At 63.6% G+C, this 12772-nt stretch overlaps 1 protein-coding gene across 2 annotated transcripts in view; it reads right to left on the reverse strand.

Annotated features, from left to right (window-relative positions):
* Window positions 1-7526, reverse strand: part of MUC5AC (mucin 5AC, oligomeric mucus/gel-forming) — a 28723-nt gene extending 21197 nt beyond the window's left edge. For both annotated transcript variants that reach the window (XM_061407457.1, XM_061407456.1), the window contains exons 1-12: window positions 7424-7526; window positions 6325-6399; window positions 5792-5851; window positions 5354-5615; window positions 4968-5082; window positions 4385-4475; window positions 3578-3687; window positions 3259-3472; window positions 3042-3167; window positions 2744-2861; window positions 2339-2477; window positions 2097-2201 (exon numbers count right to left, since the gene is read on the reverse strand). In XM_061407457.1, coding sequence (XP_061263441.1) covers window positions 2097-2201; window positions 2339-2477; window positions 2744-2861; window positions 3042-3167; window positions 3259-3472; window positions 3578-3687; window positions 4385-4475; window positions 4968-5082; window positions 5354-5615; window positions 5792-5851; window positions 6325-6399; window positions 7424-7496 — 1488 coding nt within the window. In that variant the 5' untranslated portion in view covers window positions 7497-7526. The remainder of the gene's footprint in view (window positions 1-2096; window positions 2202-2338; window positions 2478-2743; window positions 2862-3041; window positions 3168-3258; window positions 3473-3577; window positions 3688-4384; window positions 4476-4967; window positions 5083-5353; window positions 5616-5791; window positions 5852-6324; window positions 6400-7423) is intronic.
* Window positions 7527-12772: the final 5246 nt, after the last annotated feature.

The raw sequence follows: 12772 nt of genomic DNA on the forward strand, positions 1-12772 counted from the left end.
AGGGAAAACCACTAGGCCATTCAGGTATGACCTAAATCAAATCCCTTATGATTATACAGTGGAAGTGAGAAATAGATTTAAGGGCCTAGATCTGATGGACAGAGCTCCTGATGATCTATGGACGGAGGTTCATGACATTGTACAGGAGACAGGGATCAAGACCATCCCCATGGAAAAGAAATGCAAAAAGGCAAATCGGTAGTCTAAGGAGGCCTTACAAATAGCTGAGAAAAGAAGAGAAGTGAAAGGCAAAGGAGAAAAGGAAAGATATAAGCATCTGAATGCAGAGTTCCAGAGAATAGCAAGGAGAGGTAAGAAAGCCTTCTTCAGTGATCAATGCAAAGAAATAGAGGAAAACAACAGAATGGGAAAGATTAGAGATCTCTTCAAGAAAATTAGAGATATCAAGGGAACAATTTCATGCAAAGATGGGCTCAATAAAGGACAGAAATGGTATGGACCTAACAGAAGCAGAAGATATTAAGGAGAGGTGGCAAGAATACACAGAAGAACTGTACAAAAAAGATCTTCATGACCCAGATAATCACGATGGTGTGATCACTGACCTAGAGCCAGACATCCTGGAGTTCGAAGTCAAGTGGGCCTTAGGAAGCATCGCTATAAACAAAGTTAGTGGAGGTGATGGAATTTCAGCTGAGCTATTTCAAATCCTAAAATATGATGCTATGAAAGTGCTGCACTTAATATGCCAGCAAATTTTGGAAAACCCCTTACATGCATCATGCGAAATGCCAGACTGGATGAAGCACAAGCTGGAATCAAGATTGAAGAGAGAAATATCAATAGCCTCAGATACGCAGATGACACCACCCTTATGGCAGAAAGCGAAAAGGAACTAAAGAGCCTCTTGATGAAAGTGAAAGAGGAGAGTGAAAAAGTTGGCTTAAAACTCAGCATTCAAAAAACTAATACCATGGCATCTGGTCCCATCACTTCAGGGCAAATAGATAGGGAAATAATGGAAACAGTGAGAGACTATTTTCTTGGGCTCCAAAATCACTGCAGATGGTGACTGCAGCCATGAAATGAAAAGACGCTTGCTCCTTAGAAGAAAAACTATGATCAACCTAGACAGCATATTAAAAAGCAGAGACGTTACTTTGCCAACAAAGGTCCATCTAGTCAAAGCTATGTTTTTTCCATGTATGGAAATGTATGGCTGTGAAATTTTGACCATAAAGAAAGCTGAGGGCCAAAGCATTGATGCTTTTGAACTGTGGAGTTGGAGAAGAGTCTTGAGAGTCCCTTGGACTGCAAGGAGATCCAGCCCGTCCATCCTAGAGGAGACCAGTCCTGGGTGTTCTTTGGAGGGACTGATGCTGAAGCTGAAACTCCAGTACTTTGGCCACCTGATGGGAAGAGCTGAGTCGTTTGAAAAGACCCTGATGCTGGAAAAGATTGAGGGCAGGAGGAGAAGGGGGTGACATAGGATGTGATGGCTGGATGGCATCACTGACTCAATGGACATGAGTTTGGGTGAACTCCGGGAGTTGGTGATGGACAGGGAAGCCTGGTGTGCTGCAATCCATGGGGTCACAAAGAGTCAGACACAACTGAGCGACTGAACTGAACTGAGCAAAGAGATTTACTGAAGTAAAAAAGTCGACATCAAGGACTTCCGTGGCGGTCCGGTGGTTAGGAATCTACCTTGCAAAGAAGGTGATGTGGTTTTGATCCCTGGTCGGGAAACTAAGACCCCACACGCCACAGGACCACTAAGCTTGTGGGTCACAGCCACTGAAGCGGCACTCAGAGCCCGCTCGCCGCAGCGAGGCAGCGCGTGTCACGAGAAGACCCCACAGGCCGCAGCCAAGGCCTGGGGAAGCCTAAGTTTTTTTAAATGTACTTTTTTTTTTTTTTAAGTCAATTTCAGCAGAGAAGCTTCCTGGGCTGCTCTGGACAGGTGAGGGGCCCCTAGGGTCCGCCTCAGAGCTGGTCTTTTGGGGCCCGTTGCTCAGAAGACCCACAAGCGGTGCGGGTGGGACGCAGTGGGGGTGTCCACAGGCTGCCTCTGAGGGTCACGGCCCGCGCAGGGGGCGTTTGCCAGGAGGGACGCCCGCCCGGCCCGCGCTCACCGTGTGGCCCAGGCTCAGCGTCAGGCTCTTCAGGCAGGTCTCGCTGTCGGTCAGCCCGCACCTGCGCAGCTCGGCCAGCACGGCGTAGGCGCCGCTGTCACAAGGCTGGAAACACAGGCCCCCACGCAGAGCTCGTCGGCCCCAGCCCGCCTCGGCCTCCCCGCTCCGCCCGCCCAAAGCCGGGCTGGTCTCCCAGAGGTCCGGCGCCGGGAGCCCGCGGGCCCGCCCGGGGAGGCCCGCACCTTGGCCAGCACATAGCTGCAGTCCCCATGCACTCTGTACTGCTTCTCGTCGAACGTGGAGATGTGGGCGCCGCCCAGCACCGAGCAGGTCCCCGGACACGGCGCCTCCTGGCAGGTCCAGCGGCCTCCAGAGCAGGTGCTGAGAGCAGGGAGGCCCCGCGTGCGTGCTGGGCCCCAGGCACAGCCCCCACCCAGTCGGCAGGCTGACAGCCGTCTCGCCCAGGCCCGCCTGCCTCCCCACATGGACTGGAGCCCCTTGGCGCCTGCTCAGAGAGCTGCTGGCCTCTGCCCCGGGCCCCAGGTGGAAGCAGACCCGTGGCACCTGGCCACGGCCCCCAGGGGGCCGCCCAGGAGCATCCGGCCCAGACGGGTCCGGGGAGCAGAGGGCAGGGCCCGGGGTCCTACCAGTTCGTGCAGCCTGTGGAGTAGCCGGTCCCTGGAGCGTAGGTGGCCCCGTTGTACACGCAGGAGCACCCGGACACGGGGACGCAGCCCGCGTGGCTGATGTCGTCCAGAACCATTCCTGCAGAGGCAAGCTGGTCGTGGGGCACGTGCCGCACGGTCTGCTGGGAGGGCGTGGGGAGGGGCGCGGCCCCCACCCACCACGGGCCTGCCCCAGAGGGCTCCTCAGACCCAGGGACTCTGTCCGAGATCCATGATGCCTCCGTGTGATTCGGGGGGCCGGGGAGGGGCTCCTCCTCACCCTCGGGGCAGAAGCAGCCGGCGACACAGTGGTCCTCGCACAGCTGGGAGCGCCCAGGGTTGGAGCAGGTGTCCGCACAGGGTGAGCCGCACTCGTGGTACCGCATGTTCAGGGGGCACGTCTGGGCTGCGGGGGGGGGGATGGGCCGTGTCACACCCCGCCCTGCCCCCGCCCTGGGGGGACAGCAGGGCAGGGCCCGGGCCACTCGGGCACTCACGGCAGAGCTGGGGGCCCCGCCAGTCCAGGGGCAGCCCCCCGGCATGGGCACACTGGCGGGAGTACTCGGCGAGGGTGTGGCAGAGGCAGCTGGTGAGGTTGACCCGGCTGCAGTGGCAGAGGTCATGCCGGCAGGCCTCCAGGTAGCTGCTGGTGTTCACCAGGCGGGCACAGCCCAAGAACGGCTCGCTGCTCAGCATCTCCTCACAGATGCCCTGGGGCAGAGCCCGGAGCCCTCGCTTAGTCGGGTCTGGAGTGTCCCCGGCTCAGCCCCAGGGCTGTGGGAGCAAGACCCCCACCCCGTCCACTCTGGGCCTTACAGAGTCGTTCGAGCAGGTCCCAGCATCCTCGGGGACAGGGTCCTGACACTGCTCCATGGGGCCGTCCATCTTCTGCAGGTTCCCAAACTCGGTGGGGGTCAGTTTGACATCTGCCGGAAGCACAAGGACCCCCCGCATCCCTCGCTCAGGGTGCTCTGGCCATGCCTATCTCCCGTGCCCACACTGCCCGGTTAAGTGTCAGCTCTGCAGGACATTCAGGGCATCTGGAGATGAAGTGAGGGACCCCTGGGTATTCGAGGCTGCAGAGCCGTGAGCTCGGCCCTTTACCTGATGCTCCGTGGGCCTGGGGCCGGCTCGCAGCCCAGGGGGCTGGAAAGTGAGCCCGAGCCCCTGCCAGCCGCCCCCGGGCCCCCAGGCTGGCCTCTGGTAAGCAGCCCTCATGGACGGGCTTTGCGTGGGGCTCCACAGGCCTGGCAGAGGGGACCCCAAGCTCGGGGCCGCAGCAAGCGTGGGTCACATGAAAGGCCACGGCTTGGTGGCAAAGTGTCAGGACTAAGACACAGAGACAGGGTCTGGACAGAGGCGGGTCTTCAGCTTCACAGGAGGGCATGGCGGGGGCTGCCTGCTCTGCGGTGGGGGGCGGTGGAGGGCGGTGCGGGGCCGTGCCGGGATCTGCACACACGTGTGACACATGCGAGTGCACGGGTCTGTGTGCACGTGTGGGCAGTGCACACATGTTTGGACTGAGGTCTCTGACTTGGGATTCTGGAGGCAGGCTTCAGGGAGCACTGAGGAGCCGGAAGCGGGCGGGGGTGGGGGGATGGGGAGGCGCCCGAGAGAACTCACTGTGCGAGAAGAACTCGTTGTAGACGGGGACACCGTTGAAGTCTCCGCAAAGTCCGCAAGTCTGGTTGGTGTATTTGGCATCCAGCTCGAGCTGCAAGGAGGGGACACATCAGACTCCAGCCACGCCAGGGACGCCCCAGGACCAGAATGATGGACCAGGCTCCCGAGGAGGTCAGGGCTGCAGCTCCTCACAGAAGACCCCCCCAACTCATTCCTCCAAGCTGGGACCCCGAGCAGGAGTGTGTCCTGGAGGAGATGCCTCCCCCACACATGGCGTCTGCATTGGGGTGTGGGTCCTGGGCCCCCAGCGGGGTGGGGTCTGCCGTCCCACCCTCCTTCACCCAGAACACATTCTTCCCTCCCTGGGGGAGCTGTCGGCTGGAGGAACCTGCTGGGCCCCCACCCTTAGCCCCCACCCCCGTCCCCCACTCCCGGCCCCCTGGCCCCAGCCTCACCAGGAGGCTCTTGGGCTGGAGGTATGTGCCAGGACCCCCGCCCCCAGCCCCTCACCCCCAGCCCCCCACTCCCAGCTCCCCACCCCCGCCCCCAGCCCCCACTCCCGGCCCCCAGCCCCTGGCCTCACCAGGAGGCTGTCGTCCTGGTTCCACATGAAGACCAGGCCCAGCTTGGCCACCACCTTCAGATTGCTGTTGCTCTGCTCAATGAGGACCCCAGACTGGCTGAAGGGCAGCTGAATTCTGCAGGGAGAGGGCCTGGCTGAGGCACGTGGGGTCCAAGGGCCCGGACAGCAGAGGTCAGGACAGGTGGGGAGGCCCCTCAGGTCACATCCCAACGAGGTCACCAAGACCCAAGAGCACGGAGCTCGAGCGTCAGCAGCACAAGGGAGGGGCCGCGTCTGGGGGCAGAGCCAGAGCCTGAGCCCCCAGGAGAGACGGGGGCAGAGCGTGGGGGCCTGGAGCCACCCTGCGTGGTCCCGGGAGCACACGCGCCACCGGGCCTCAGACTCACGGGCGGCCGTTGACCAGGACGGAGCCCTTGGTCAGCCTGACGACCAGGCCATCCAGCTTCATGGTCACCCTGCTGGGCGCAACGCCGTTGGGCCCGGGGCCGCGGCGGAGCTGCAGGTTGAAGTCCTCGTAGGCGGAGCCGCAGTGTGCGGAGAAGACATAGTTGCACAGCCCGGGGAAGCGGAAGACGTCGCCGTCGAAGGTCTTGTAGTGGAAGTCGCCCCACGTGCTGCACGCCCGCCCGCCGTGGGCCGCGTTCAGGGCTGCCGTCAAACAGAGCAGGGCGTTTCCGAGGGACACCGACGACACGGCCCGGACCTCCCAGAGCCGGGCCCTCATCCCGGCAAGGAGCCGCGCACCCTCCTGCCGCCTCCGGCTCCGGAGAGACAGGTCTCCAGGGACACAGCCGCCCGCCCCCGACCTGGCCTCGGGGTCTCACCTCGCACCACGGGGGCGGTCCTCAGAGGCGGGTGGATGGTCACTCCACGGAGGGCGGTGCCTGAGGGAATGGGGAGGTGGCTCAGAGCCCTCACCCCCACTGCCCACCGCCAGCTTGACCCCCAGGAGGGCTTCCGCAGCTGCAGGGCTGCCCGCTCCCGAGCTCTGGACCTGCCGTGTGTGGGACCTCCCTGCTGCGTGAGCAGAGATTCCCACAGCCGAGCAGCAGAGGTCAGCTCTCATGCCCACGTGGCCCTGATGTTGTTTGCACCTGGGAGTTCCTGGCTCCGGAATCTCAAAAATGCCTGAATCAACACCCGTGGCTGCGAACCACGCTTCCATGCTGAGCTCAGACCAGGTGTGCCTCCCAGGGAGCCCGTCAGGGGACAAGCAGACGGAGGCAGCAAGCCTGTCCCCGAGCCCGCCCTTGCTCTGTGGCCGATGGCCTCGCCGGGAGACCGGGAGACGGCGAGCAGCCTGAGCGGAGCTTCCGGAGCAGGGCGGGGGCTCCGACAGGTGGGGGGATCCACTCACCGCCAGGCCCCTGAGGGGCAGGAGGGAGGTCTGGGTGCTCGAAGCTGAGCTCTGCAGCGCTGTTCCGGGCCTGGCCTGAAGGAAGGGGAGTGGGCGCTGGGCTGGAGCTGGCCCCGAAGGACGCACAGACGGAAGGGGCCGGGCCTGGAGGGTGGGGTTCTCCACGCGGACTGGGGGCCTGGGAGGGCCTCTTCTGAGTCACCCCAGGCCCTCCGCTGGGCCACGGCTCCTTCAACCATGCTCTCCGGTGAGCCCCCCGGCCCTGAGCCAGCTTCTCCAGGGGCCCTTCCTTCATGCACGGTGCATTCATGCCCACCAAGCATCCACCAGGTATCAGGCCCTGGTTCCCTGCTCAGGACGCAGGGGAACAGGCGGGAGTACCCGCCAGGCAGCAGCCCATCCGAGGGGCAGACCCTGAGGCCGTGGGCTGGCTCAGCCCCTCCAGAGCCAGCTGGGGATCTGGGACCCAGAGCTCAGACAGAGCTGCACCCGAAACGAGGTGCTCAGTGCCGCCGCACAGCTCAGCGCCCGGGGACCAGCGGGGTCGGCCCAGAGGCCGCCCCGAGAACCTGGCCTTGCCTCTGAGTCATGTCCAGGGAGCCCCCAGTGGGGCAGCCTCTGCCTCAGCACTGCAGGCGGCTGGCCGCAGGAGGCTGGGCACCAGGCGTGCGAGACGCCTGGGGCAGGGGCATCTCAGCTGCACGGCCCCGAGCTGCCAAGCGCTGGGGGCCGAGCAGCCCCTACACAAGTCTGGGCCCGGCCGCGCCCTGGGAAGCAGGCAGGAGACGCCAGCCCCGGTGGGAGAGGCCTCTGAGGACAGCACCCTGCAGCCAGGGGCTCACAGATGCCTGGCTGACCCCTCCCCAACCCCCACCTGGACCCTACAGCCCCAAAATCCCCTCCCTGACCCCACAATCTCCTGGAGTGGGACCGAGCAGGAAGAGTGGCCCACAGACACCCTCAACTTCTCAGGGCCCCGGGCAAGGCCTCTGAGCTGCTTGCTGCGCACCTGGCACCAGGGCCACTCTAGGACTTGAGGAGTGGCAGGGGCTCCAGGCTCCGGTCATGGCCGGCCTGGGGATGCCAGTGGGTACCTTACCTGTGTGCTGGGCACAGGCCAGAGTGAGGGCCAGGGCCCAGAGCAGGGCCAGCCTCCTTCGGCCAACACCCATGGCGTGTGGGAGAAAGTCCCAGGGCAGCCTCTGAGGACGGCTGTGAGCCAGCAGGAGCCTTTTGTAGTCCTGGAGCTGACTGCAGCCCCACCAGCCTCACGTGGGAGGGCGGGGCCAGGCCTGCGAGTCCCCTCGCCCAGGTAAACAGTGGCCACCGGCTTTGGGATGGCCCGCGGCTGAAGACAGCAGACATGGGTGTGTCTGCAGCTGGGACGTGGTTCCTGGGGTCCCTCAGCACTGGCTCAGGCATCGTCTCGCTCTGAACCTTGGCTGGGCAGGCTTCTGTGAGGCCGACCCTGGAGCTCCTATGCCTGGAGGCCACCACCACCCTTCCTGCTGCCAGGGCTGCTGGGCTGGCCCCACCCTTGCTGCAGAGGGCTCAAGGGCGGCATTCCCGGCGTCAGGACCCCCACCCCGGACCAGCGCTGCCTGGGAGGCTGGCTGTGCTCCCGGCGGCGGTGAGCAGCCCCAGGCTAGCTCCTCCCACGTGCCCTTCCTTGAGGGGCAGGGGCAATGCCGAGTGAACCAGCCCAGAAACTGGCCTGGTGGTCTTGGCCATGATGGACTCTGCCTGAGGAAGCACGCTAGTGGTGGCCACCCACTCCGGTCATGGGTGTGTGAGCTCCGGGCCCGTCAGGGTGCTGGGCACTGGGGCCCAGTCCCAGGCGGCCACTCGCAGCAGCCGCCGCAGCTGGTGGCTCCACTGCCGCAGGGGGCCGGCCAGGAGGCTCTCCCTGGGGCGGGGCAGCAGGCCGGGTCCCTGATGCTGAGGCAGGCTTGGCTCAGGGGCCCCATGGAGCTCACCGGAGCTTTGGGCCTGTCCTGAGTTCCTTCTGGGCACCTAGCTTTCCATCCCAGAGCCTTTCCCCTCTTTATGCCCCCGATTTACCCTGGTATCTGGTAGAAAGAACACCCCACACTGAACAGGAGTGTGAGGGTGGGGCATGGTGAGTGAGTCAGTGAGTGAGTGAGTGAGTGAGTGAGTGTGTGAATTAGTGAATGAGTCAGTGAATGAATGAGTGTGTGAATGAATGAATGAGTGAGTGTGTGAATGAGTGAGTGAGTGTGAGTGTGTGAATGAGTGTGTGAATTAGTGAATGAGTAAGTGAATGAATGAGTGTGTGAATGAATGAATGAGTGAGTGTGTGAATGAGTGAGTGAGTGTGAGTGTGTGAATGAGTGTGTGAATTAGTGAATGAGTCAGTGAATGAATGAGTGTGTGAATGAGTGAGTGAGGGAATGAGTGAGTGTGTGAGTGAATGAATGAGTCTGTGAATTAGTGAATGAGTCAGTGAATGAACGAGTGTGTGAATGAATGAGTGAGTGTGAGTGAGTGAATGAATGAGTGTGTGAATTAGTGAATGAGTCAGTGAATGAATGAGTGTGTGGATGAAAGAATGAGTGAGTGTGTGAATGAGTGAGTGAGTGTGAGTGAGTGATGAGCGCTGGTGGCCGCTCGCCCAGGCCCGGCTGAGGGGTGCCGTGGGAGCGGGCCCGCGCACTGGCTGCCGCCTCGCGCCCCCACTGTCCCCGCGCGGCTGCCCGCTCTACAGCTGGACCACAGGCAGCCTGGTGCTGCGCAGGGGAGGTCCCTAGAGGACGGGCCAAGAGACACGTCTGGCTCCAAAGCGCTGCGGCTTTTGTGGTTGGGATATCAGATGTGGGCAACTCGTGCCTTGGGGGAGGTTTGAGGGTCGGCCTCGGGGGCCGGAGCTTGGCTCAGTGGGAGGGAGGAGGCTGGAGGCTGCGGTGACGTGAGCCCACCCTCCTCGTGACCGCAGGCAGGCAGGGAGGCAGCAAGGCAACGACGTCCACGCCGCTGGCAGGGTGACAAGCCTGGGCCCCCCACGCCCCTGCCCCGTCTGGGCCACCAGCGTATGCCCCCACCCAGGGTTGGCCTGCCTTGCAGGGGAACCCTGTAAGAAGCACCCCGCGGGGAGAGGGCCTGGCGTTGGGGCTGGAGTGGCCCAGTGACCCAGCCCGGGAACCGGGGGCCTTATTCCCTGGGACCTCCCCCCGCGCCCAGTGGAGGCCCTGGAAGGGTCAGGGCTGGAGAGGGACCCCTTAAACTCCAGCGTCCTCCTCTCGGGGCCTGCACGCTCAGCGAGGGGCCGCACAGGGGAAGGGGCCCAGCTGGGATGTGTTGGCCGCCTCAGTTTCCCCCTCTAAACGGAGTCCACGGCTCACGTAGGCTGCTACGCACGGGGATGGGGCTGGCGCAGGGCGGTGGTCCCAGAGGCCTTGCTTCCTCAGGGTCAGCTGCCCCTGGGCTGTTGCCAGCCCCAACCTGGACCTGATGAACTGTGGATTGACGGGTCCAGCAGGGCAGTGGCTGTGTGGACAGGGGACTGGGATCTGGCCCTGACCAGAGCCCCCATGGGTTGCCATGGTGACAAGAGGACCGTGGCGGGACGTGGGCAGGATGCAGGCCAGGGCAGACTTGCTCTGGCAGCTCCGATTCGGGACAGGAGGCGAGCGTCAGAAGGCCCCTGTGCGTATGAGTGACTGACCAGATGATGGGGAAATGCCTGCCAGCCGGGATCCGCTGAGAACCGGGCCCCACGGTGGGCAGGGAGCCGGCCCAGCACTTTCCTCCCGGGGTAGGCGGCACCCCGGGCACCTGGGGGAGCGCGGTCCTCACAGCTCTCTCCTCAGACACGCAGCCCGCCCATCCGCCCCTCTGGCCCCGGGGCTGCCTGACCTGACCCTGATCTCGACCCTGGCCTGGCCCAGCCCGGCCCAGCTGTTCCTGACCAAAGTGACCAAGGCAGGGGACACCGGGTTCAGCACTACCTGCCCAGCGCTGGGACCCCTCCCAGATTTGGGGGGGTTTGCTCTGCAGTAGCTGTGGGACCTGGGGCGCCAAGCAGTCCTGTCACTGCCCTCAGGCCCGACGCTCCCTACTCCCTGCCAAAGTGGGTGTTCTGTCTGGGGGCTCAGGTACAGCTTCGGGGAAGCAAAAGAGGGCCGTTCATGGCCCTTCCCGTGTGGGACTCGGGGCTTGGCCTCCGCCCCTCCAAGCCAAAGAGGTGAACACAGTGGAGTGGCCAGATGGCTGGGAGCCAGGCCACCCTCTGCAAGCCTGGTGCCCTCAAGGGGCCGCAGTGGGGAGACCTGACTTCCATCCTCACATCTGGGGCGCACCTCCGACCTGGAGGTGGGCACCCGCACCCAAATGCCAGGTCACTCCAACCCTGTCCCTTGGGGAAAAGGACAGGCCTGGACCAGCCACAGGTGGTAAAGCAGACAGTCCGCTTGGGCTCCTGTTTTCTGCCCAGACGGTGGAGTGGACGGCTGTCTCCCCAGCGGACACTCTGCCAACCCCATCTCGGACGCTCTGAGCACAGGGCCGGCTGCTCCGACAGTCTCGGGGGCCCTGGTGGGCCAGGTGGGCTTCTTGGAGGCTTCACCGTGTAATTCAGTCCATAGAACACCAACAACTCCTGAGAAGTAGGGTCTGTGGGTGTCCCCACTTCTGGGTGACACAGGTGGGAAGCACCTGACCTCAGAGGGGCTGGCTAGGATCTGAACCCAGGGCCAGGGGCTCCAGACCCTGGGAGGAGGTGGTGTCCTGGCCCCGACACCCATCACCTGTGTGTCCCCGGCAAGCACATCACCCTCTCTGTGCCTCGTCTGGAAATCAGTGATCACAGGATGGGCTGCCCCCAGGACAGAACGGACTTCAGGGGAGTGTCTCCCGAGCTGCATCTGGTCCCCAGAAGAGCCCCCACCACCGTCATGGGGCCCCCCCAGGAGACTTCCTGACGCTGCACGGTGTCTCTAATCTAACACGTCTGGGGTCACAGAGCGTCGCGGGCCTGATTGCACTGTGACAGTCAGAAGGGCGACGCCTTCCTTGCCTGGCGGCATCTGAACTCATGACCCAGATTCTCAGCATCCGGGACCCGTGGCTGCGTCTGACTCAGGGGACCCTGTGGGGCCAAGGGTGCGGCCCCCCAGCCAGGCACCAGACGGGCCGCTCTGGGCCCTGATGTCACAGGTGGGGAACCAGCAGTCTGGGGAAAGGTTGCCGCTTCTCCCGTGTGGCAGGGGACGACTCCAGGACAAAGACAGACGGAAGCCCTCAAGCCTGCGAAGAGGAAGTGGGCACCACCTTGGCAGGAGGCTCTGGGAACGTCCACTAGCTTACAGGAATTATTGCAGTGTTGACAGAAAGGGCAGGGTGGCCCCAAGTTTCTCCCAGCCCAGGGACTTCCTTGATAAGGAGGAAGGTGCCCTCACCCTCCTGCCCGGCCCTGGGGCCCGGGAGGCAGAGACACCAAGAGATGCCCACGGGGCGGGAGGAGAGTAAATTTGGTTTCGCGGCGGGGCCGCACTGATTGGGACCTTCCTGCACGTGTTTGTTCACCTGAGTCACTGGGCGGGCAGAGTCCCTCCCGAGAGCTGGCCTGGAAGCCGCAGCCTGAGCCCCGGCTGCAGCAGAGTCCCTCCCGAGAGCTGGCCTGGAAGCCGCAGCCTGAGCCCCAGCCGCAGCTCCGGCAGCACTGCCCGTGGTTGCCCCTGCCCATCCGCGCCCCACGGCCGGGCCCCGCTCCGTCCAGGCCTGGTAGGGCAGCGCCGGCCCTGGGGTCACTCACCTCCCCGGGCCCAGCTTCTCAGCCCTGCCGCCTCCTCGCTCCACCTGCCCCAGGAAGCCCAGAGGCCTCAGCCCCCTCCCGACACCTCCCTCTGCAGCGCCCCCGCCCCGCTCAGCAGTCATCTCCCACCTCCCAGGGCCGGGAGGCATGGTCCGCTGAGACCGTTCTGAGGAAGCACATGCCTCCCTCAGCAGCCAGGGGCCAGGGAGCAGCTGACCCTCGAAGAAGCCCCTCCTCTGCCCTCAGAGCTCTGTGCCAGCCCCTCCCCGGGCACCGCCATCCACAGGCAGGGAGCTGCCAGGCCACTTGCCTGCATCAGGACACAGAAGCGTCCCCACGGCCAAGTGCAGGGTTGTCCAAACGGCCCTGAGCGTGACCCCGGGGGCCTGCTGAGGGTCAGCTGTCCAGCTCAGCGGCTGAGCCCAGGACGAAGGGGTCAGCAGTTGGAGCGGGGGGTGGGGGTGAATGCTTCAGCACATTGTCAAGGAGTCTTTCACCGTGTGAACCAGGGCGCCTCTGGACGTGTCCCCAGAAGACGTGAGAGCAGGACTTCAGCGAGATGCGCACACCGCGTGCTCGCGGCGGGTCCTCACAGTCGCCCAGAGGGAGAGGCAGCCCAGGGTCCATGGTCCACGGACGGATGAGGAACGCGGACGGGGCTCCATCCGCACGGTGGGC

This window comes from Bos javanicus, chromosome 29 (assembly GCF_032452875.1).
Source record: "Bos javanicus breed banteng chromosome 29, ARS-OSU_banteng_1.0, whole genome shotgun sequence".
Lineage (NCBI taxonomy): Eukaryota > Metazoa > Chordata > Mammalia > Artiodactyla > Bovidae > Bos > Bos javanicus.